The sequence below is a fragment of the Peromyscus eremicus genome, chromosome 6, assembly GCF_949786415.1.
Source record: "Peromyscus eremicus chromosome 6, PerEre_H2_v1, whole genome shotgun sequence".
In the NCBI taxonomy this organism is placed as follows: domain Eukaryota; kingdom Metazoa; phylum Chordata; class Mammalia; order Rodentia; family Cricetidae; genus Peromyscus; species Peromyscus eremicus.
In genome coordinates, this window is record NC_081421.1 from 59,172,022 (window position 1) to 59,197,014 (window position 24,993).

The 24,993-nt window shown below is 39.7% G+C and overlaps 1 protein-coding gene across 3 annotated transcripts in view; it reads left to right on the forward strand.

Annotated features, from left to right (window-relative positions):
• The window catches only part of Fbxw7 (F-box and WD repeat domain containing 7), a 145,637-nt gene extending 120,863 nt beyond the window's left edge, over window positions 1-24,774 (forward strand). For all 3 annotated transcript variants that reach the window (XM_059265553.1, XM_059265554.1, XM_059265555.1), the window contains 10 exons: window positions 270-352; window positions 3,506-3,647; window positions 10,115-10,249; window positions 12,720-12,843; window positions 14,694-14,830; window positions 16,082-16,195; window positions 17,657-17,838; window positions 19,689-19,914; window positions 21,635-21,845; window positions 22,795-24,774. In XM_059265553.1, coding sequence (XP_059121536.1) covers window positions 270-352; window positions 3,506-3,647; window positions 10,115-10,249; window positions 12,720-12,843; window positions 14,694-14,830; window positions 16,082-16,195; window positions 17,657-17,838; window positions 19,689-19,914; window positions 21,635-21,845; window positions 22,795-23,063 — 1,623 coding nt within the window. In that variant the 3' untranslated portion in view covers window positions 23,064-24,774. The remainder of the gene's footprint in view (window positions 1-269; window positions 353-3,505; window positions 3,648-10,114; window positions 10,250-12,719; window positions 12,844-14,693; window positions 14,831-16,081; window positions 16,196-17,656; window positions 17,839-19,688; window positions 19,915-21,634; window positions 21,846-22,794) is intronic.
• Window positions 24,775-24,993: the final 219 nt, after the last annotated feature.

The window sequence follows — 24,993 nt, forward strand, 5'->3', positions numbered from 1 at the left end:
GAATTTTAGTTTCTAAATCACCATACACTGTTCATCCCAACAGAATACTAAGAGAACATTACCTACCCAGTCTATAAGAAAATAGGAAATAAGCAAATAGGAAAAACTATGTAACATATTTTCTATTTAACCTACCAATAGTTACCATTGTAGGTACATGAAAATTTAACAGTTTTTAATATTAGCATGCGAACTCAAAGTCTGATAATGGACCGGGTAATTTAAAACAACAAGAACAACAACAACAACTTATCTGTTTTACCTTATAGATGAAAAGAAAGTTGGACCATGGTTCTGAGGTCCGTTCCTTTTCTTTGGGAAAGAAACCATGCAAAGTCTCAGATTATACCAGGTAACGTTAAATAGAGGGGGTAGATGGGGGTGTCATTGAAAGCTTTTCTTTGCATTTGTTTTCGCAGAATAACGATGCTACTGTATTCAGTGTGGTCAGCTGTTCTAATGTGTTTTGATGTTATAGAAATGGGGAAGGGCTCCAGTCTAAACCTGAGCAGAAGGGCTGGCACTGTCTATTTCAGACCTTCTTACTAATATACTAATGGGAGGCACATGCAGGACTTCTTTGAACAAAAATTTAAAGTCACAATTTCAGGGACTTCTAAACAGTAAACCATGAGATCTGAATGTGAGGAAATGTCTCTAGTTACTATAGCAACTGCTGTTCTAGGGTAGATACTTACATATACCAAATCGAAGATAAATTTATTAGCAGTGAGGTAAATCTCTCAGTTACGAACTTAGTCTTACTCCATGGAATGAATGTGTTAGAAATCCCCATTTATTGACTTGATGGGTTTTATGTTTTAACACATACATTTCTACTCTTGTAGAATAGTTTCCATAACAACTAGATACAATTGTAGTCTTGTTTCCTGCTTCACTCCATCATTTTTGGATTTTGCATCAGTATAAAACTTTGCCCACTCTCACGCTAATTAGGCTAACTTCTTAAGCACAATATCTCATTTCCCAGCCAATTAAAAATGGCTTTGGAATGCTGTATTTTAAAATTTAAATGACAAAAGTATCTTAAGAACCTTTGTGGTTCTTCCCCCCCCCCCCCTTTTTTTTTTTGAAAAACAGGTCAGAATGAACAATAGACATTCTAAGGGCATCATGGTTATGATCTTTTTTTTTTCCCAAAGCATTTTGATTTAGTTATTTTTATTCTATAAAGTAGAATAAAATTAACATTGCCTAGATACAAGGCTCCTGAAAACCTTAGTACAGATTGCGTCCCCCTCCAACAGTTTGTTTTTATTTCATTCAATTGTAGAAATTTCTTTAATGCTCTTTTGTAAAATTAAGGGATCGTACTACTTAGAGTCATTTTACATACAGAACACTCTGGAGAGACAGACAGTGCCACAGACCAGAAGCTTCGTGCCGCAGAGCAGCTCTTCTCTCCCGAGTTCTCTTGGTCATCTGACTGTTCCACTGTTTTAGGCACTTCCACCAGAGGGTGTGGAGGGATAGAGAGACAAGGAAAATGTTCGTTTCAGTTACTTTTCCTTCTAACCTTGAGAATGTATTTCTCAGCTGAGAAAGTTGAGTTTGATGTTAAACTAATTGTCAATGTCATTTTTTTAATGGACAGATGTCAGTCAGTCCGCATCATTTTGGTTTTCTGTTAATGTTTTAATCCCAAGACAGAAGTATTAAATGTTCAGTTATTTTAGAATGGAATTTTTGGTACAGAACAGATTTTCATAAAATTTTAGTTGCTTACTTTTTATATCAAGACAGCAACTGCCTTTGCACAAGGAATCATCCGTCCTGAAGCAAAATTAGAACCGATGCATATTTACGGCCATGTCTTTGGGACTCTTGTCGGTTACTACCATATATGTTTGATAGTTAGGGGATGCTTTGGGCAGGTTTTTGACAGGTAATAAGATGAAACTCATTTTCTGCCTTTTTTTCCTTAGGAAGTTTAAACTATTAACACATCCTGTTTTATTTTTGAGAAAAAGAAGCTGAATTTGCTTTTGAATTAGAAGGAAGGAAAGATTGACTTACTTATTGAATATTAGAGATTTCTTAAGTAAATATTAAAAGATTCAAAGAGTGCAGGCATGAAGATTTTTCTGTAAAATACAGTGATTCAGGTATTTTAAAAAATTGAGAGTTGCTTCATTAGCAGTTTGTCAGATGTTGATAATCAGTAGTTAGGGTACATTTATATGTGCTCTTTGGATTTTTTTCTTTTCTTTTCTTTTTGAAACAAACCCTCACTGTAACCCAGCCTGGCCTGGAACTCACCATGTCTAGCTTGGGCTTGCCTCAAACGTGCACAGTCCTACTGCCTCACCGTCAAGTGCTCTGAGAACAGGTGTGAGCTGGCCGCTCTTTGGACTTAAAACCCTTTCATTACCAGAGTTCAGTGAATGGAGGATTCTCTCACAGATGGAATTTCCTAGACAGGGCTTGTCCTTTTAGTACGCCTGCAGAAAAGCTCAGTGTTTGCCCTGCTGTCGGTGCTTGAGCTTCCTTAGAGGACCACCACCCGAGAACACCAGTACATGTCTGGATTCTGCCTGCTGTTAGGGAGCAGAGTAATACAGTTGCAGAACTAGATCAGAACCACTGTACTGGGTTCTGAATGTATTGTTTAGATTTTTTTCCCCACTATCTCAAAGTTCAAATTAGTAGATAATCTTTCAACGGTCTCTTTTCATTTAATTTTGCCTGAAAGTTCTCTACTTGTTCTGAAAAACTGCATGTTTGATCAAGGCTGACTACTACCAGATACCTAAGCTCAGCTTAATAAATGCATCTGGGTCAAACTTAAGGACTTATGTGTAAGAAGTGAAATCCAAAACATTTTTGTCTCTGAAATATTGGTAACATTAATGCTTTCACATTCCTTTTAATAAAGAAAATCTAAACTCTAATTTGGACTCATCTTAGAAGTAGGAGCTGTATGTTCTACGGCCATGTTTGCTTGCCTGTCTGCTTAGTCATTTACTTACTCACTTACGGTAAGAATTGAACCAGGCCCGTGTCCGCTCAGCATGTGCGCTACTACTAATTGCGCCTGCAGCCCTGACTAAGCAAACGTGTACTGGGGACATACAGGTTTTTCATAGAGTCTTCCATTTGATTGCCAATAACATTGCCTGGATGATGATAGGGAAAAACTTTAATTACAATAGTAAAACAGGGCCAAATGTGGTGGCAAATGCCTGTATTTCCAGCTTTGAAGAGTTTGAAACAGGACGATTGTGAGTTCAAAGCTAGCCTGGGCCGCATAGTAAATTTGATGCTGGCCTTGACTGCATAGTGAGACCATCTGTGGAATACGAGAAAAAGAAGAAAGCAAAGTAGGCTTTGTGTATCCCTGCCCTCTGAGAATAGCCAGCAAAAGGGATTGCTGTATTGATGTTTGAAGAACACCAGATCATTATTCTGATGAAATCAGAGTTCACAGTACTTAACTAAGACCTATCTTTACCTCCATTCTTGTACTTTTGTTTTTTGTTTTTAGTACCACTGGGCTTGTACCATGTTCAGCAACACCAACAACTTTTGGGGACCTAAGAGCTGCCAATGGGCAAGGGCAACAACGACGCAGGATCACTTCGGTCCAGCCACCCACCGGCCTCCAAGAGTGGCTGAAAATGTTTCAGGTGACTATGGGACCACGTTCTTGAAATGCTTCACTCAGTTGCTTGGGGTGGGGATAGGAGTGCAGAATCATTCAGCCATTTAAAACATGGAGTGTGGTTTGGTGCTGTGCCAGGTATGAGCCTCGGAGACACTGCACGAAATGAAAGAGGCCAGATGTAAAAGGAAATGATTATTAATAAAAAGAGACCAAGTACGTTAGTGGGTGCCAGGTAGACAGGGGAGAGGACTGGGGTTACCTGCTAAGAGGTGTAGGGTTTTTGGAGGGGAGGATTATAGAAGATTTCTGGAATTGGGTAGGGTCGTAGTCATCCAGAAAGATAGGCATCCTGGGAATCCCCGAGTGTACACTTAAAATAACAAGCCTATGATGTGACATACATCTTTCAGAATTAAAGTACAGTGCTTATTTGTATAAGTTTGTATTTGCATATCTTTATTGCTCTTTTTAGTTAGACAACTCTTTATTTTCTTGTTTATGTTTGGATTTCTATGTCATTGAATGTATTCTTGATTTCTGAACACGTTTCTTATAAATAAGGCATTTGAGATTAAGAACTGTCAGCGAGTCTCTGGAGGTGACTTACCCTTCACTACTTCCCTAGTGGAGATGACTTGGTGGCTTCTCTCAATGCCTTGTTTGCATTTGGCTTTAATCTGCTCAAGTTCCAATTACTGTCTTTTACTAGAATTTAAATTCTTTGAACATTTACTGGGAAGATTAGTCACCTTGAATACTACATATTTTTATAACTTAAATTAGTTAGACTGTCTGATATCTTCTTATCGTGAATGGTAGACTAAATCAAGTGCTTATCAAAACAGCTGCCATAGATGAAGTCCTCAATAATTCTTTCCAGATAATAATCAATAAAAATGTGAACATACCTGATATTGGCCACCATACTAATATAAAATGAACACATTTCACTCCCTCTGGATTCTTGAATTGTTAGGTATATAATGAACACATAAGGAAACTATGATTTAAAAACTTATATTGGCTTTATTTGTCATTTCAAAGATTTAAGCCCTGTTATTCAAATCTTAATATTTTAAATACTTTGTCTGTCTGTCTGTCTGTCTGTCTGTCTGTCTGTCTGTCTCTCTCTCTCTCTCTCTCTCTCTGTGTGTGTGTGTGTGTGTGTGTGTGTGTGTGTGTGTGTGTGTGTTTCATCTATAGCTACAAAGCTTACTTGAAGTGATGTGCTTCTAGATGGGTTTGAGATTGTTTTGTGCCTTCTAGTGATTCCTGAAACACTGGCAAAGTGGGTTGGGGCAGGTGGAGCTACTGTAACTGACAGGTGTGGAGCCCTGGTTCTTCACAGGGTTGAGTTTTTCCCCCGATGAATAGATGAGGGATGAGACCCTTTTGATGTCTAGCTAGTAGAGGCAATATGAAGGATAGCCTCCCAAAACAAATAATTATCCAACCCAAAACGTCATAGTACTAGGTTTAAGAGTCTTGGGATTAAAGAAATGGAAGTTACATTTGACTTAGGAAAATGTTGTAACACTACAGTCGCAAAGAGAGTTTTCATGTTCACAGACAGTTGTTGATGAAACTCATATAAGGATTATCACCTTCCCCATTCTTTTACCTCAAGTTCATTTTTTTTCCAATATATGCCCTGAGAATTCTCAACATTTTCTCTTGTCCAGCCTTTTAGAAATAAATAAGACTCAAAATTAAATCCAGACATCTGTTTATATAGTCTTAAAGGAATATTTAAAATATTAATCTCTAATTAAGCCAGGGAAATGGGAATATCAGTGTGTTCTCTCTCCTGCATGCACATGAGTGTGTGCACAACCTAGCACCCAGGAGTGCAGAGTTGATGTCTCACCCAGATGTTGAAAACCAAATGGTAGCTTTAGCGTCCATCCAAACAGCCTTCAAAATGTTGATTGGAACAAAGCTCATTAGCAGGTTACTCCAAATAATTTTTTTATTGTTGGGCCCATTTTTCCACAGCATTTTAATGTACCGAAATATTTTCTGTAAGCACTTAGGTAGGATGTTGAGAACTTTTTCTGATATATACCTGCAGTAGAGACATTGATGCTTCCTTTCCAAGAGGCTGTTTTAGAGAACCCTTTATACAATGCTTATTTAGTATCCCATAGTTTCCTTAATAAACTGTCCACATGTTATACTCACTACATCTCAGTTTCAGAAATGTCAGCTATAAAAATAAAATCAGAAAATCAAATTCCCTGAGCCGTCTTTGGTCCTATAAAAGTGTATCTGTTTCATATGAGTAGTTGTAGTGAGAGAGCCCATTCTTAGTTCACAAAAATAATGTGGAATTATCCCTGCAAGTAAAGATCTTAATTCTGCCCCGCTCCCCCAGACATTCTGTAGAAACAAATCTGTAGCAACTAAAGGCCCACCTGACAAGGTAGATCAACTTTAATCTTCTGGTCCATGTCTGTCTCTGACATGACCCGGCCCCACTGTCCTGTCCTGTCCTGTGGTGTGGTGTGGTGTGATGTGGCGTGTGGGTGTGGTGTGGTGTGTTTCCAGGCTAGTGCCAAACTAACTAGAATTGAATCACTTGCCTGGAGGCTTGTGATGCTTCAATGCCAATCTTATGGACAGCCACAGCTCCATGACAAAGTGGGATGGTGTGAGCTGACCCATGAGGGATAATTAAACTGGCAAGCTTTCTACAAATATGTGACTGGGGCATTTAATGGTGACTTCCCTGTTGTGTAACAAGCGAAATGGGAGCTCTTGTCCCCTTACTGTCCTCCTGTTGCTCTTCAGGCAGTGATGCAGCATTTGGTCCAGCTTCATCTACCCTGACAAAGTACTCTCTACTCCATTTGTAAATTGCATGAGAACAAATGATACTATAGATAACAGACTATTACTGAAAAACAGAAATGTAAATTAAAGACAAAAGCAAAAAACCCAAACTTTGCACTGCTTAAATTGATTAAACTGTCCAATGGTCGTTGTGTCTGCTTTTTCCCTTAGCCAGAGGGGTAGGGTTTGTTTGGTTGTTTATGTAATTTGAATAGTACAGTGTATGGTTTTTCACTTAAAAATTTTATATCCCAGCACTCAGGAGGCAGAGCCAGGTGGATCTCTGTGAGTTCGAGGCCAGCCTGGGCTACCAAGTGAGTTCCAGGAAAAAGGCACAAAGCTGCTCAGAGAAACCCTATCTCGAAAAACAAAAAAAATTAGAGTAGGTAAAGACACTAATGGAATTAGTCTTTTATGGTTCAAAGGCATCATGGAAGAGAAGCATATATGATCTAGATGAAAAAGCTTAGTTCAAATTTTGGTTTTGCCTCTTAACTAGTGGGTAATTTTATTAAGGAACCATTGTTCCCTTTATTTCATACTACATAAAACAAATAGTATACTAAAAAGTGTCCAAAGGAAAAAGTATATAGATGTGCCTCCAACTCTACATGGAAGGACAACAGTAAATGTCAGTTTCCTCTGTTCACCAAGACACAGCTTTCGAGCCAAGTTATCTTGGGTCTAGAGGAGCCTGTCAGTACTAGGCTTCTCATGGGAGTCTGAGGGACAAAGGTGAAGTGTGTGTGAGAGAGCGTTAGCATTATGCAAATGCCTGCACATGTTAGCAGAGCAGATTCAAATTAAGACTGTGTGCTTTGGAAAGATCTGTTAGACTCAAACCAAAAAACAAGAACTATAAAAGACATCTGTTTTGCTATTTATAATTAATAAAATCTATATTGAAGGATTCATCAAGCTCCATGCTAACTCCAAAATTACGTGTATTTTCTGCTTTATTTTACTTGTCTTATTTGTTAGTGAACAAAAGATTAAAACCGTCAAGAGAGTGACAACAAGATCAATTTATTGTTTCTTTGAAACTGTATTTGTTACAGCATGATGAAGTAAGCTTATTAAACCTTGTGTAAAAAAAGTTGAAGAAATTCATGTATTTAGTCAGATAAGACTACAGGAAAGTCAGGAAAGTACTTTTTTTTTTTTTTTAAGATTTGTTTATTTATGTATACAGTGTTCTGCCTGCATGTATGCCTGCAGGCCAGAAGAGGGCACCAGATCTCATTACAGATGGTTGTGAGCCACCATGTGGTTGCTGGGAATTGAACTCAGGACCTTTGGAAGAATAGCCAGTGCTCTTAACCTCTGAGCCATCTCTCCAGCCCCGAAAGTACTGTTTTTAATAGTCCAAAACTTTACATCAGAATAAAAGCAGATTGAGTCATGGGTTCTTTAGAAAGCAATACCTGAATCATGTTTTCTGAGTTGGATTGTAAAGCTGTTTGGACTAACCCACAAGAGAACTGCCCACAGTAGTATAGGAGCTGTTCAAATAGAGATAGGTAATCTGGGTGTGGTGGCTCAAGCCTGTAATCCCAGTAGAGAAAGGATTGCCATGCATTTAAGACCAGTCCAAACTCTACAGTACAAGACCCTGTCTCAAAATGAAACAGTCAGGTAGACTGCACTGCCATGCTTAGGTTCTAGAGAAGTGAGTTTCTACCATGAAGCTCAATGCTGCCCAAGATCATAAAACCTCGTGCCTGATTGGAATAGTAAGCACACCCTGCCGGTGTCCCCAAGTGCTGGTTCATGAATCACCTGAATCAACGTTGGATGATTTGCTTGTATAAAAACTAAGCTGTCCTTGGAGTGAATTTTGGGACCCTGGACAGTGTTTGGGAACCACTGTGCCAACCAAGTCTTGGCTTAGGAGGCTTAAGGCTGTAAGCAGAAGAGTCACTTTAACAAATCTCTGAGGACTGTGTGGGGATAGAACAGAACAAAGCTACGAAGCCCAGAGGCCATTTAGGGGTCTGAACATCATCATCTAGAAGAGACACTGGTGGCTTAGATGGTGCAGTAAGGACCAAGTTTTCGATGTTTTGAGGTTGGTGGATTTGGTGGTCTCTGATTCTGCACTGTTATTCTGTTTTCAAATGCTTAATTAAAATTGGCAGTTTCATTGAGTCAGCATAGTTGTCCGTCTCCCAAAACGGCCATGGCCATGATAGTGTCTACAAATTTTCTGTAATGTAGGACAGGTAGAAATGACCAACATATTATAAAAAAACCATTTCAAACCCTGTGAGGGATGTAAGTCAATAAATATGAAAATTTAAATTATGTATACTGTCTGGTCAATGATGAATGGAAATTGACCACGTTGTCAAATGGGTCAAATCTGAGCCAACGCCTGAAGTGCTGTGGGAGAAGACAAAACAATCCAGTGCTTTTACTCAAGTGTAGGGCACTGTACGTATTGTATGTCCAACATCCAGGTGTATACCTGCCTGAGCACAGAGGATTGAAGATGAGTGGGGTGAATGTTTTGAACATTGCATGTGCAAGTGAAAGGAGAGGACACAACTTACTGGAGCCTGTGGTTCCTTACATTGGCAAAGTAGAGTAGGTCGTGGAAGTAGTGAAATGCTGGCTGTCGTTCCGTAGTGCTAGCATCATCTGTAGTAAATTTAGAAGAAGGAAGGGGTGAGGTCATTGTAGAGTCTAAAGGAGTAAATACCTCTTTAAGAATTATTCTGAGTGAAGCTTCCTAAGAGCCTTAACACAGTCTTTATTTATTTTGTCTCTTGTGAAGTTACTTAAATGTTTTACATAGTTATTACAAAATTCCAAAGTTTTAAATTACTCATATGGCCATAAGAATTTTTCCTTTTAAGAACCATGGCTTTCCTAAGCAGTCATGCTCACTGGTGGAAAAATATTTTTAAAAAGAGAAAAAAAAAAAAAAAGAAAGAAAAAAAATGAAACAATAACAAAATCCAACCTGAGAGCTGTTTAAAGGAACTCGTATTTTTGAAGTGTAATTATGTGTCTTCACTTTTCATAAGTATAGCATTTTTTCCTTACTCCTTTTTGGCCTAATTTTTAAAAATTAACTGAGGTAATTTTTTTCTGTTGTTTGCTGTTTATTATCTATATTTTTATAAAACAAAGCATTTTTTAAAGTTTATAGAAGACACTTGTCAGATATGCAGAATATCCAACTGTTAATTTCTTTCTAAATGATGTTGCAAACTATACACAAATCTCTTAGCTCTTAGATGAAAGCCTTATTCAAGCCATAAAATGTTATGGCTGTCCACTAAAATGAATATGGAGAAAGAAAAATGATCTATCAAAATTTTCTATTTATTCAATAACCCAGATTGATGTTTCTGGAACAAGATTTTGGTATCTCCACCAGGGTCTTGGTGTTAGATGAATGCATAACTATTATAATTAAAAATAAATGCAGTTTTTTTCTGCCAGTCATGACAATGCTTTGCGAGAAGGGTACTCAGTAAATTTGTTGAAACTAAAACCTGGATGGCTTCAGAGGCTTCTGGAGGCAAGTTCTCTGTCCATAGTCCCTTGTCATGTGGTTCCACTGCTCAGATGTGGACACTCAGGTCTTGTGTATAGTTTGTAACTGGAACATCTCTGGGGTGGTAAAAGTGTCCAATCCCTCTTTGGTAGAGCTGGAGTGGACCAGAGAAGCTGCTGGCTTTAGATGAGCTCATTGATAGCTGTGAACCAACACAGGTGAAGCATATGATGCAAGTGATAGAGCCCCAGTTCCAGCGAGACTTCATCTCCTTGCTCCCGAAAGAGGTAAGTAAGGGCCATCCGTTGCGCCCCACACGGGTGCTTCCAAGTGTATAACTGCTGCCTCCTGTAAGCAGTGTCCTGCGCCTTACAGTTTGACACTTTGACAAACTGCTGTCACGGCTTAATGGTGCAATTGTCACATGAAGTATGCTTATAACCAGGGTACATCTTTCTTCCACTTGGATAGGTAAGTCTGCATGAGAGTCACTGAGTTTCTTCAGATTTTCCCTCGGTTTTCTGAAACCTGACCTTAGTTATTTGGGTATGTTTGTTATTTATAGTTGATGTTTTCAAAGTTCTGGATTCATTAAGCAGCAATACTATTTTTGCTCTTATTTCGTCACTTATTTCTCTTACGTTCCTTCAGGACTAGTAGTTTTCTGACTGTTGTATTTCTCTGGTCCTTGAATTATGTAGTTATTTTTATTTATTTATTTTCTTATGTGCATTGGTGTTTTGCCTGCACGTATGTCTGTGTGAGGGTGTCAGAAACCCTGGAACCAGAGTTACAGACAGGTATGAGCTCCCATGTGGATGCTGGAAATTGAACCCAGATCCTCTGGAAGAATAGCCAATGCTCTTAACTGCTGAGCCATGTCTCCTGCCCCCTGTAATTATTTTTAATACGTAGAATTTTACCTATAAGTCCTTGTCCATTTTTACCAGTCATCCTCCATCTGAGAGAGAGAGAGATCACATAGAAATTCCATTCTTACAGCACATCATCATACAGCCATATGTGGCTACATAGTTTAAATATAATGCATGTGTTGACATTTTAGACTTCACAGCTTAATTTTTATCAGGAGAAAGGACTAACTCCCATGCTCTATATTTTCTCAAATTACTATGCACATGCTCCTAATTACATACCAGCTAAAAAGACAGCACGGAAAAGTGACACATGATGACACATGACAAATGATCCTGAAACTGCAAACTGGAACAGAAAAATAGTTATGCTTTCTCTTTTCTTAGAGAACCACTCCAAGATTTTCTTAAGAGACATTAATAGTCCTAATTGTAATTTTGCATTAAATTTGAGTACAAACGATGAAACTAAACATAACTCTAGGGAAAAGCAAAATTGACAAAACATCATTTTCCTGGTGTTTTTCCCCTTCGGAGTACTTTTTAAAAATGACATTGTCCCACAAAAGAAGTGTTTATTCTTGTGAGCTTTTTCTGCAACAAAACTCTGAATGAACTCAGGAAAGTAACATGAGGTCATCAGGGCATAAAATAGTAGGAAACATTTTTTTGTAAATGAAGCGAATACTCACCTTGATATATTTTCCATACCTGAAACCCTCCTTTAGAATCTTAATTTTACAGATTCTCTCATAGCTTAGTGTTTTTAGTTATCTCTGAGAGTTTTTCTATTTTGTTTTGCTTTATTTTTATTTGTATAGACAACTCTTAACATGCAAAAACTTCCTGACCTCAAATCAATAGAATTTGAAAATCTTTGTGGTGGTTATTTGTGTATGTGTAGGATGTGCATGTGTTCAAATGAGTGTACATGAATACATGCAGATGCTTCTGCACACATGTACATGTGGAGGCCAGAGGTGTGTTCCTCAGGTGTTCCCCATGTTATTGAGTCATGAGTCATGGTCTCTCACTGAATCCAGAGCTTACCCATTCAGCTAGAGTAGCCAGTGAGCTCCTGTCGGGCCCCCCCAGCACAGGGATTATCACTGCCACTGCCATGCCTGGCTTCACAAGAGTGCTGAGATCCGAATCCTTATCTTCATGGTTGTACATGAAACACGACCAACTGAGCCTTCACCAAGCCCCACAGTTTGAGAATGTTTTAGCATTTAAGAAGTAAGCACAGATTATTAATAAAAGGTAAGCCCCAGAAGTTCTCTTGGCTTACATGCTCTTCCAAAGACTGCCAGAAGAAAAAAAAAGAAGTGAAGTTAGAAAGAGAGCCTGGCATCATCTATGTTTTTTTGTTTTCAACTACTGGGTGGGGAAAGCTTCTTCATTTAAAAAATGCTTTATTTCATATATGGAAGAATAACGGCATAGATCTAAGCCCTTAGGGAAGTTTGTGTTATCAGAGAGAATGTGTTACTTAAAACCTTATTACTGTATTGACATAATGTACTGGTGTTTTTCTAATAATTGTTGTGAACAAATCTCAAGCCTTTCTTTATCAACATTTAGGCTAATCTAAGAACTTGAGCACTAGGCTCACACAAGAAACTTGGGATCAGTGGCATTGTTCTCACTGTAAGTAAATACCAATAAAATCATCTAGAATAAAGCCTCAGATTCCTGATAGGAGATTAATGAGCGTTTTCTTTGCTCTTAAAATACTGCTCTTCTTGATTCGCTCGCTCAGTCTACCAAATACAACTGTCCTAGGGAGATGCTCACCCTGTGGAGATGCTCACCCTGTGGAGAGTAACCCCTGTCATTTTCGGAAGTGTGAGTAGTGTGCCGTCCTTCTTCCTCCCCACAGCTGGCACTCTATGTACTTTCATTCCTGGAACCCAAGGACCTGCTGCAGGCGGCTCAGACTTGTCGATACTGGAGGATTTTGGCTGAGGACAACCTTCTCTGGAGAGAGAAATGTAAAGAAGAGGGTAAGGTTCAAAATCACATAGAGAATGTATTTCTACCCTGCAGAGACAAGTAGACAGAATAACTTTCCTGTGCAGGGAAAATAAATCGCTGGCTCAGTGGTACCTGCCAGAGTGAGTCTGTGTCTATTCACTTCCTTGATCTCAACAGTGAAGGAGTCTACCTGATTTAAAGGAAACCACATTCAGCAATTAATACCCATATAATTGGGTATTGTATCCATTCCTCCCATAAATACTTGGTGGTCACCCCCCATGAGCTGGACATTCATAAATGCTGGGAAGAGTGTACTGTTTGACATCTTCCTCCTGACGTGGACCTTACATTCTTGAAGCATAGTTTGGTTTGGTTTGAACCCCCTTTCTTAGGAAGGGAATAAGTATCTTCCATATTGATCAAAGGGAAGACCTTCTGTTTTGCAAACAGGCATCTAGAAAAGTAATCATTTTGGAGAAAAAATTGTTTCTGAAAAGCAAAATGTTAGAGGAAAAAACTGGTAGTGCTGTATTGTATAGAGGATGCTCTCTGCGTAGCTGTGTGGCCAGGTGGAGAGCATTGGTGATAGTGAGGCTTAGTGAAGACTTGAGGTGAAGAGCTTGGGGGCTTCTTGCTAAGCCTGGTCCTGAAGTCAACTTCTGGCTGCTCTCGGATTAATCAGTAAAATCTTCTTTCTCAAGCATCTCCATATGTAAACTAGGGTTAATCAACTCTGCCTTACCTTCTTTCTCAGAATCTTGTTTCCCCCTTAAGACAGGGTCTCTGCAGCCCTGGCTGTCTGAGAAATCGAAAGGTAGACCAGGCTGGCCTTGAACTAATGAAGATCTACTTTCCTCTGCCTCCTGAGCACTGGGATTAAAGGTGTGTGCTGCCATGCCCAGCTTCAGAATCATTTTTAAATGTCCTTTAACTGTGTTTGCTAAAAATGGTTCTGAACAGCTTGGTCTACACAACAAGTTCCGGGACTGCATAGTAACACCCTGTCTCAATATGCATACATGCATACATACATACATGCATGCATACATGTATACATACATTACCTGAGGTAATGGTGTGCATCTGTAATCATACTACTTGAGAGAGAGAGGCAGGATTACTGAAAGCCATCTTGGTTTACATAGTGAGTTCCAGGACAGTATCATTTAAGTCATGTTGTTGTGTGTGATCCAGTGATATTCTCCCCATTCCTTCTTTCCTGTTGCCTACATGCTTTATCTCTGTAAATATACTATTCTAGGAACCTGTGATAAGTAAAATTATACAATGTTTATCCTTTTATAATTGCCTTATTCACTTAGCAATACGTCTTCAAGGTTCATGTCACAGTGTGTATCCTACATGCCCTTTGTTAAAGCCGAACAGCATTCTGTTGTGTGTGTTGCTGTATTTGGTGTTTTGGACAGACACCTGGACTGCTTCCAACTTTTGGCTAACTGAATAATATCAGTATGATCATGGGTGTATAGATACCTGTTCACATCTCTCTTTTTAATTCTTTTGAGTATACAAGCAGAAGTTAAAAGTGCTACATTCTGTGTTATGTTTGTGTTTTGAGGAGTCCCTATACTAATTTCCACAGTGGTGGTACCATTTTACATTCACCCGAGCAGTACACACTCATTCCTATCTTTGTGTCTATACCAGCACCACCTTTGTGAGAAGGAGAAGTAATAGTGAGTGCAGAAGTGCCATACCAAATGCAGACTCGCTGCCGTATGGCGCAGTGACCGTGTTAGAAGTTAGGAGACGCTACCTCACTTGTGCTACGCAGAAAAAAACAAGATCTTTACAAAAGGTGTAATTTTTATTAATGGTAAAAGGACTTATTCTCTTGAACTCTTTGGTACTTTAGGAATTGATGAACCATTGCACATCAAGAGAAGAAAAATAATCAAGCCAGGTTTTATACACAGCCCATGGAAGAGTGCATACATCAGACAGCACAGGATTGATACCAACTGGAGACGAGGAGAACTCAAGTCTCCCAAGGTAACAGAAACCTTCAATCAGTAGGAATACCTGATCTGGCTCTTCTGCTGGCCTGAAGGATACCTGCTGCCTACCTTCTGTGAACGAAAGCTGGCTGTATTTTAAAATTAACTCAAAGTGTAACTAACAGTGTTCTTTTATTTCTCATTTCTTTAATCTGTTAATTTTATTGGAATCAAAGATGAGTTGATCTGGGCATGAGGGCTTGTGCTTGTACTCAATCCCTGTACTCAAGAAACTGAGGCAGGAGGATAGCTGTGAGTTTAAGGCCAACCTGTGCTATGGTATGAGACCTGGTCTCAAGAAAGTCTCCCAAAAAAGATGAGTTAAGAGGAAGTGAATTTGTTCTGGACCACTCTGCATAACATTGCTATTATTAATTATCATTATTACTTTTTAGAAATATCAATTTTGTTTTTTGTGGATTTTTCTGTGTTTTGCTTTTTATAATTTGAAGCAGAAGTCTCATTTTCTGTCTTAGAATATTATTTCAGATATATAAGTGGTAGAAATCCTCAATTCATAAACTTTTATAACAAAAAATTAGCCAATTTTGGGAGGCATTATTTTATATGCCAGCATTAACTGGCATAATTTTTAGGTTGAAAAAAACTGTTATTGGTTATTCCTCTGTTTCTAGGTGCTTTATTTTTTGAAGTGTTAAAAGTTGCCCACACAGAGCCCAGTCCTCTTCCTCCTCTTTTTATTGTTTTAATTCTGAGCTGAGGTTTGCCTAGGTTATCCAGGTTGGCCTGGAGCTCACTTGGTACCCTAAGATGTGCTGTATATTTTATATAAATTTCATTCTAAAAATAGATTACAGATTACTGTTCTGACACATAAACCATTCTTGCTTTCACTGGTATTTGTGTGTGTGTGTGTGTGTGTGTGTGTGTGTGTGTATGTATGTGTATGTGTGTGTGTGTCCTTGCATGTACCCATGCACACACACAGGCCAGAGGAGGATGTCAACTTTCCTGTTCTCATTCTCTGTCTGACTTACTTCTTTGAGATGGAGTCTCTTCCTGATCCTGGAGCTAGGCTGGCCACCATAAGCTCCAGCAGTTCTCCTGTCGCCACACTCCACAGTGTCCGGGTTACAGGCCTATGTGTGACTCTGCCCAGTTTTTATGTGAGTTCTGGGGATCTGGCCCCAGGTCCCGTATATCTGAACCATCTCTGCGGCACTTCACTGTATTTTAAAGCATGTGATGTAATGCCGTAAATGTGATTTGTACGTTTTTCTTACAGGTGCTGAAAGGGCATGATGACCATGTGATCACATGCCTACAGTTCTGTGGTAACCGCATAGTTAGTGGGTCTGATGACAACACTTTAAAAGTCTGGTCAGCAGTCACTGGCAAAGTAAGTTCACTTCTGTCCACACTTCCTGTCTTGTTGTTGTTCTGTGTGTGCAGTCACAGTAAAAGAGGGGTTTGATCCTCCGCTGTTGTGATACCAAACATCAGGCTGTCTTTAGAAATGTTACCTTGGCATGTTGGCAGTGGTGTTTTCTTCATTTCAATAGTCTGTTGTCTTTGTCACCTAGATAGTCTAAGATTTCTCGGATGCACATCCTCTTCTCTGAGCTTACTTCTCACCTTGCCCATGTGAATTAGAATCATTATCCCCAACATCTTCCAAATATGACTGAGTGATTTGTAAGTTTCCTTAGAAACTGCTTTGTGGCTGAGCTATCTATAATTTAGAAGTCAGGTAAATCCTGTTAATCTAAAGTTGTCTCAGTCTTGAATGGTAAGGGATTGAAGCAGGGGGAGGTTTTAAATACTGGGTTGAAAAGGCAAGTAGTCCAAGCAGTGGCTTTATTTCACATAGCATTCCTTAAGGAGTCTCTAGTGAACATTGGTTTTATCTGTCCAAAGGAGAGTATTTTCATGAATTAAGTAATCGACCATTTAAAAGGTAAGAGAAAAATTGAGAAAAATCTATGTTTTTAAAAACATCTTTTGCTGTGTTGTTCCTTGGACAAGAATCTTATAAATACTCAAAGCAGATGTTAAATTTTCAAAGCAGCTACATGTTTCCAGGATATAATATTAGTTTTGGACTTATCTCAGAGTCTCAGTGTCTGTCTTTACATGTCTAGAGTAGCATGGCCAGCCCCTAACTACTGCCTTCAGGCAGACGGGTGAACGTGGTATGTGGCCACACCCAACCCTCTTGGCATTCTTGCCTTGGTTCTCTTCCATGGGAGACACCCTGCTGCAGCTTTAATATTTTTCAGTCATGGCGGCCAGGCTAGCGCTGTTGAACCTGCTTGCATTTTATTATGTTTGCTTTCGGTCATGTCTTATGCTTTGTAACCTACAATTCTTTTTAAATATTTTACTTCATTTTATTATTTTATGTGTGTAAGTATTTACCTGTATGTATGTATGTGTGTATGGGTGCATGCCAGGTGCCCTTGGAGACCAGAAGAGGGTGTCAGATTCCCTGGCACCGGAGTTATAGGTGATTGTGGGGCACTAGGTGCTGAGAATCGAACCCAGGTCCCTGAAAGAGCAGCCAGTCCTCTTAGCCACTGAGCCATCTTTCCAGCCCTGTCATGCTAATCTTCTGTCTCATCTGGTGTTTGCTTTGTCAGCACTGTAGCTCAGTGGTATGTGCATGTATAAGCATGTATCACTACCAGATAAACAGTTCGGTAATAATGGCGTCATAGAGCGTTGGTGTGCAAAATGCTTTCCTAGTGCTCTAATAAAGTTGAATAAGTAAAATTTATTCTAGACTTTAGTGAGATATTAGTATATTCTTTGACTTGCTTTCATTTCTACCTAAAATTAATCATCTGAAGTATTTTTCCAGTGTCTAAGAACGTTAGTGGGACACACCGGTGGAGTGTGGTCATCACAGATGAGAGACAATATCATCATTAGTGGGTCCACTGACCGGACTCTCAAAGTATGGAATGCTGAGACTGGAGAGTGTATACACACTTTATATGGGCACACTTCTACCGTACGCTGTATGCATCTCCATGAAAAGAGGTAAGGGAAATCCCATTATGGTGGGGACTTTCACTTCTCTTACTTGTGAATTTGAGATTCATATAGTGCTAATGAGCTCTTAAAGTAGACACTAACGATTAAAGTGCAGTGTTCCTAAGTTAGGAAGGTCTGGTTATATTGGCTTAAAATTGGAGGATTGTCTTACAGTGTCCTTCTTCAGATGACGGTATAGCCTTTTTCCCTGAAGCTCTGCTCTCCATTCCTTTTGTTGATGATTTGATGATTCATCATCTTCCAACAAAAATTATTTTCTTTCTTGATAATCACATTTATGTTATGCAAGAGCAACAAATTCAGTCACTGAGACTCCTGGCCTGTGAGTCCTTGAGAGACCCACCCACGTTGCCCCCACTCATCACATCCCTGGAACTAGACAGACACTGCGGTCCAGGGCTTTGACTTCTTTCTCATCCCTGTCATCTGAACCATCAGAACTCTCACATGTGGTCTTGCCTCTGCACGGCTGACAGAGAGCCCTGGTACTAGGATAGCGTTGATGCTCTACTACTGCCCACCAACTCACCGGGGAACTGCCAGTCCCGTTTTCAGAGTGGCTGCAGCCAAGCCTGGTCTGCTTGTCCTCGCCTTCCCAGTGCCTCTGCCTGCTACTTCTTATTTTGCCTGCAGTGCCCTTCTGCTAAAATCATGTCCTTCTGTTAACACATCTTCATGGCAGACAGCTAAAAATTGTGTGTTCTACTTCATTTGTCAAAAAATATTCTGTTGGCCTTATGTGATACATGCTGCTGCTAATCTTTGCACTGGGAATGTAGAAACAGGAGGATCCTTGAATTCACAGCTTTTAGAGGAGACCCTTCCTCCAAAAGAATGTATCTTAGAAGGGTCCTTACACTGAATCCACAGCAGCCGTGACCTATACTCTGTCCATAGTGCTCTTTTTTTTTTAATTCAGAACTGTTTTGGTAAGTAGACTGTCCCCTACAGTTGTGGTGTGTACAGGGGGCTCCTTTTTTTATTTAATTTGAACCTGCTTTGCACAGTGTGTTGTGTGATTGAAATGTAAGGGATGAGTTTCAAGAGACCTTGCATTTCCATTCTGGTTGCGTTCATTTTCCCACACATCATCATTCCACTCTCTCCAGTGTGGAGACTAGCTTTTATCTCTTGGGAATGACATGAAGGTACCTGGTTAGCAATCCAGAGGTAACTGCATGATTGTATCACTCTGGTTTCCAGAAGAGTATAATTTTATAACATTGAGCCAATTTCTGAAGGCATTTCTGGACTATCTTTAAAAGTCTGTGCATCAGCAGCTGTGAGCACATGTCTGAAGCTGACTTTTTTTTCTGCATGGGAAGTATAAGGGAACAGCCATAGTTTTCTGAGTCCCAAATCATTTTTACTTTCTCAAATATGTAGTAGGAATTCATAATTGAAATGTAATAAAATGACAAAGATCACAAAGTAAGTTTTGGGATGTTCTAAGTGAATACAACTGAGATCTGCATTGAGGGTTGAGCTGTATGTGCATGTTACCATTTCACTTCTAATCAAGATAGCTTGTGTGTATGGAAAGCTGTTTGCTTCTTCGATACAGTGCACTTGTTTCCAAACTGTGCCATGGAACCTTGAGGGGGAACCAAGGTCCGTAAACCAGGGGGAACAAGCAGATGAGCTTCTAGTCTTCCTCAGTTCCCATTCCAGGCAGAGTGACTCAGATATATATTTGAAGGCATTAGGTAGGGTCTCTCTTCTGGAAATCTTTCTGTTGTGTTTAAGAAGAAGAAAAAGCAAACACTGTTTTACCTGTCGGGTGTGTTCATGCTCTTCAGAATTCTAATACCTTGTTTTCTGTTCCCTCTCTGCAGAGTTGTTAGTGGTTCTCGAGATGCCACTCTTAGGGTTTGGGATATTGAGACCGGCCAGTGTTTACACGTCTTGATGGGTCATGTAGCAGCCGTCCGCTGTGTTCAATATGATGGCAGGAGGGTTGTTAGTGGAGCGTATGATTTTATGGTGAAGGTGTGGGATCCAGAGACTGAGACCTGTCTACACACGTTACAGGGACACACTAATAGAGTCTATTCATTACAGGTAAGACTGTGTCTCTCCCATCCCTTAGATGCTTTGCTGATGACTCATGAGATCATTCTCCTCAGTTAGTTACTGCCAAGTTGCTGTTTATATATACCTTAAAATTAGCATGAAGAAAACATTAATTCCAAAATCATTTAACTGGGTTAATAGTTTCAATTTCTGTGATCCATTTCTTTCAAAACACAAATATTTGTCTTGGAACCTGATACTTCAGGGCTGTAAATTTTGCTACATTAATTAATAGTTAGATAGGTATTCTCATAAGAGAATACCTTGGATTTTAATAAACTCCTTAGCTGAGGATTAATTTGGCCAAAAGCTGCCCCTTTGCCTTGATAGCTAAAAGTTGATGGGCCATGTAATTGTGATTCCATCCCCATTTAAAGTGGCTGTGGAGCCTGTCTGCAGAAAACTGCTAACTTGCCCAGGGCCATCGACTGGGAGCCATAGAGAGGTGAATTTGACTAGCCTGTTGTATTCCTTTAGACTTGAACTTCGTATTTATTAATAGATTATGATATTTCAAGATCTTCAGTAACTAGACATAAAACGTGGGTTGCCTTTATTTCTGGAAATGCAGCATTTTCCATTTTAAAATATTTCCTGTTACATAATTTTCTTCCCAGTTACTTGCCTGTTAGTGATCAGCCGAGTAGAACAGGATCCCAGTGCTGGCATTGCTGTTCTTAGGGCATTTGATTCTTAATTGATGATACTGCCCAAGTAATGAAATATCGGTAGATGAGAAAGATGTGAATTACTTTAGAAAAGATATGTCTTCCAAGGGGAGGGAATTGTCTGTCACTGTTGTTGCTACTTGTGGTGTGCTCAGAACTGTAGAGAATCTCAGATATCAGAATACCTAGCCAGTTATTAGATATGCCTCCTGGGGATTGGTAGGTGTTTGTTGGCCTTTAGTGTCCTTAGGAAGCTTAAGGAGAGGCTGCATAGCTTGCTTTTGTTACTAAAATGCCTCCTTCTAATTCTTGGTAGAGTTATCTTTTGGGATATTTCCTAATCAGCAGTAAGTTCTTTTCTTTTTTTTTCTCAAGACAGGGTTTCTCTGTGTAGTTTTGGTGCCTGTCCTGGATCTCACTCTGTAGACCAGGCTGGCCTCGAACTCACAGAGATCAGCCTGGCTCTGGGATTAAAGGCGTGCGCCACCACTGCTGCCTGTCTGCAATCAGTTCTTGTAAACAACATCATTTACAAACAGGTTTTAATGGAATTTATCTTTGAGCATCACAAAAGTTATCTGTGGCCCTTTTTATGCCTTGGGTGCTGATAAGCACAGCTTTTGTCTCAAGCTCTGGCTTGGGCTTGCTATGGGCAAGTCAGACTCAGCTTTCTTACTGAATACATGGGATGTAGCTTCCAGCTGGGACCAGGTAATCTGAAAGAATGATGTTCATTTCAGGTGCTTCATTTTCTTTTTGAAGTTGTTTCTGCCTCGTGTTTGAACTGTTGGGCAGTTTTGTTCAGTTTTGATTCTTTTTTTTTTTTTAATTTTTAAGAGAATTTATGAAAAGTGTTTTGGAGACATAATCCACAAATTGGCATGATGGCATGCACATCAGCTTACCTGCAAGTTTATCCCAGTGCACTCCTTGTTCTGGCCTTACATGTTGCTGTATCCCCCTCCCCATTGTAAGGAACATCTACCAGCTGAAAGGAAAGATACCCACGTTTCTGTTCTAATACGCTGTGTCTGTTGTAGTTTGACGGCATCCATGTGGTGAGTGGATCTCTTGATACATCAATCCGAGTCTGGGATGTGGAGACAGGGAATTGTATTCACACGTTAACAGGACACCAGTCGTTAACAAGTGGAATGGAACTCAAAGACAATATTCTTGTCTCTGGGAATGCAGATTCTACAGTTAAAATCTGGGATATCAAAACAGGACAGTGTTTACAAACATTGCAAGGTAAGTATTGGCCCTCCCACAGCCATTTTCTTTCCAAATGTCGTTGCTATTCAAGAGAGAACCTGTGTAGAACAGAGATTTAACCTCATGCAGAGTACTTAACTCCTGATGACTTTATGAAGGTTTGGCTTTCAAAACTAGGCCACCTTGAGAAATGGTTTTCAATTGTGTCTTTAATGTGAAAATTCTTACTCATTTCCTGCATGTTCAGTCGACTCTATTTAACCTTAACAATGAGAAGAAAGACTTGGCTGTCTCACAGAAGCAACACTTTTTTGACTGATCATTATATTTTGAATTGAAGCATCTCTGATAGGAAATTGCTTTGGCTTCCACTTAGCCAACTGATTTAGTTGGGATGGGAAGGAGTAATGGTTCCCTCTGAAATAAAGAGATGCATGAGAAGGTTAATATTGGAGGCAAGCACCATTGGACTCTTTATGATTCACTTTTTTATATTTAGATGCAGCCCTTAGAAGGTTGGTTTGTTTTTAGTGAGGCCATCTGGAGGGCATCACGTGGTAGCCTTTGCCCATTAATTTTGTCTGTTCTTGGGAAATTGGGGGTAGTACAAGTTCAGTTTTCTTCTTTGGCTGGTCCGTTCAGAGTGGTAGTGACAGGTTTGTCACATTCCTTTTTCCAACAGTAGAATGTATGAAGCCGCACTGCTTTGTGCCATTTCAGGAAAGCTCTCTTTCCTAGAGCCAAAGAACAAGCTGTGTGCCTGTAGCTAACAGGCGTCCTGGGCGACAGGCCTGAAGGTTGGGGCTTCAGTTACAAAGCTACCAGATTGTTTATGTCCACGCTGGTCTTAAATACAACAAGGTTTCTAAATATGCAGCTTTTCAATGTTCAATCTCTTGATTGTTCTAACTAGAAGACAAGTCCTGTGCAAACGCCCCTGACCATCGTTTCTAACTAGTAATTAAATCCCTGTGCTTTTGCCTAGGTCCCAACAAGCATCAGAGTGCTGTGACCTGTTTACAGTTCAACAAGAACTTTGTAATTACCAGCTCAGATGATGGAACTGTAAAACTCTGGGACTTGAAAACGGGTGAATTTATTCGAAACCTAGTCACATTGGAGAGTGGGGGGAGCGGGGGAGTTGTGTGGCGGATCAGAGCCTCCAATACCAAGCTGGTGTGTGCCGTTGGGAGTCGGAATGGAACTGAGGAAACCAAGCTGTTGGTGCTGGACTTCGATGTGGACTTGAAGTGAGGGAGCAGACAAGAAGAGTTTTGTCCAGCTGTGTAGACAATATACTCCCTACCCTTCCCCCTGCGCAAAAAACAAACAAACAAACAAAAAACCGAAAAGGAAAAAAAAACAGAAAAGAAAAAAAAGAAAAAAGAGAAAAAAAAGAAAAGGAAAAAAAAATCCCTTGTACTCAGTGGTGCAGGACGTTGGCTTGGGGCAACAGACTGCAGAGACCTACAGACTAAGAAGGTAAGAAGGATGAAAGAGACCGGAAACCGGAACTGACAGAGGTGGCGGCCATCACAGCACCTACAGGCTTCATTTCTGACTGAGGGGCAGCTTTGCAAAACGAGACTTTCTAAACGCAACCAGGTGCAATTATTCTTGATTTTCTTCTCCAGTGGTCATTGGACAGAGCTACACCAAGACGTTGTTACCGTCACCTAGAAAGGAGTGACAATAATATCCAAACCCGTGCTTGGTTCATCTTCTAATCAGAGAGCATCTGCAACAAAAGTCATTTTTCTGAAGTGGAAGAGCTTAAAGAAATTACTGTGAATTGTTTTTGTACAGTTATCATGAAGCTTTCTTTTTATTTTCTTTTTTTTTTCTTTTCCCTTTTTCTTTTTTTTCTTTTTGTTTTTGTTTTTGCCAACCATTGCCAATGTCAATCAATCACAGTATTAGCCTCTGTTAATCTATTTACTGTTGCTTCCATATACACTCTTCAGTGCATCCGTTGCTCGAAGTTGGCAAGTTGTCCTGGGTTCTGTGAGTCCTGAGATGGATTGAACTCTCGCTGCTGGTGCTAGAAGTAGGTCTTGAGATATGGGATCGTGTCCCACCCTGTACTGTACTCCAGTGGCCAAACTTATTTATGCTGCTAAAGGAAAGAAAGAAAAAGCAAATTATTTTTTTTTATTTTTTTTCTGCTGTGACGTTTTAGTCCCAGACTGAATTCCAAATTTGCTCTAGTTTGGTTACAGAAAAAAAGACTTTTTAAAGCCACTGAAACTTGAACCGTCTGTGCCTCTAAGAGGCTGAGAGTGGAGAAGTTTCAGATAATAAAGAGTGAAGTTTGCCTGCAAATAAAGAATCGAGAGTGTGTGCAAAGCTTATTTTCTTTTATCTGGGCAAAAATTAAAACACATTCCTTGGGACAGAGCCTGAGGTGCCTGTTCTGTGGAGAAACTTCTTTTTTGAGGGCTGTGGTGAATGGATGAACGTACATAGTAAAACTGACAAGATATTTTAAAGATATATATAATACAAAATAAAAGAAAGTTGCTGGTCAGTCGTAGCATCTTACAGTATTTGGGAAAACAACTGTTACAGTTTCATTGCTCTGAGTAACTGACGTGAGAGGAACATTCGCTCTGTAGTGATGGCGTCACACGCAAACCAGTGCGATGAACCAGCGCGATGAAGCATCGCGATGAACGGGAGTCAGATGGTCCGCCTCATTCACCAGGAGCCGTAACTCAAGCTGAACTGTGAAAGTGGTTAACACTGTATCCTAGGCAGTCTTTTTTTCCTCCTGTTTATTTTTTTGTTTGTTTTATTTATAGTCTGATTTAAAACAATCAGATTCAAGTTGGTTAATTTTAGTTATGTAACAACCTGACATGATGGAGGAAAACAACCTTTAAAGGGATTGTGTCTATGGTTTGATTCACTTAGAAATTTTATTTTCTTATAACTTAAGTGCAATAAAATGTGTTTTTTCATGTTACTACGCCTATTTCTTCCACTTAGATAATACTGTTTCATTATAAATATATAGTGTTTGTGTTTACTGTTTTAGACAGTCAAGTTTTGGGTTCTTAGCATTCCCTTCATTGTGTCATAGAAACCAGTGCTTCCAAGCTCAACCAAGAAGGAGGCACTGCGGATGTCCCCCTGCCCTGGCAGGGAGGCCACTCCACTGTGCTTGCTTCCCTGTTTGCACTGG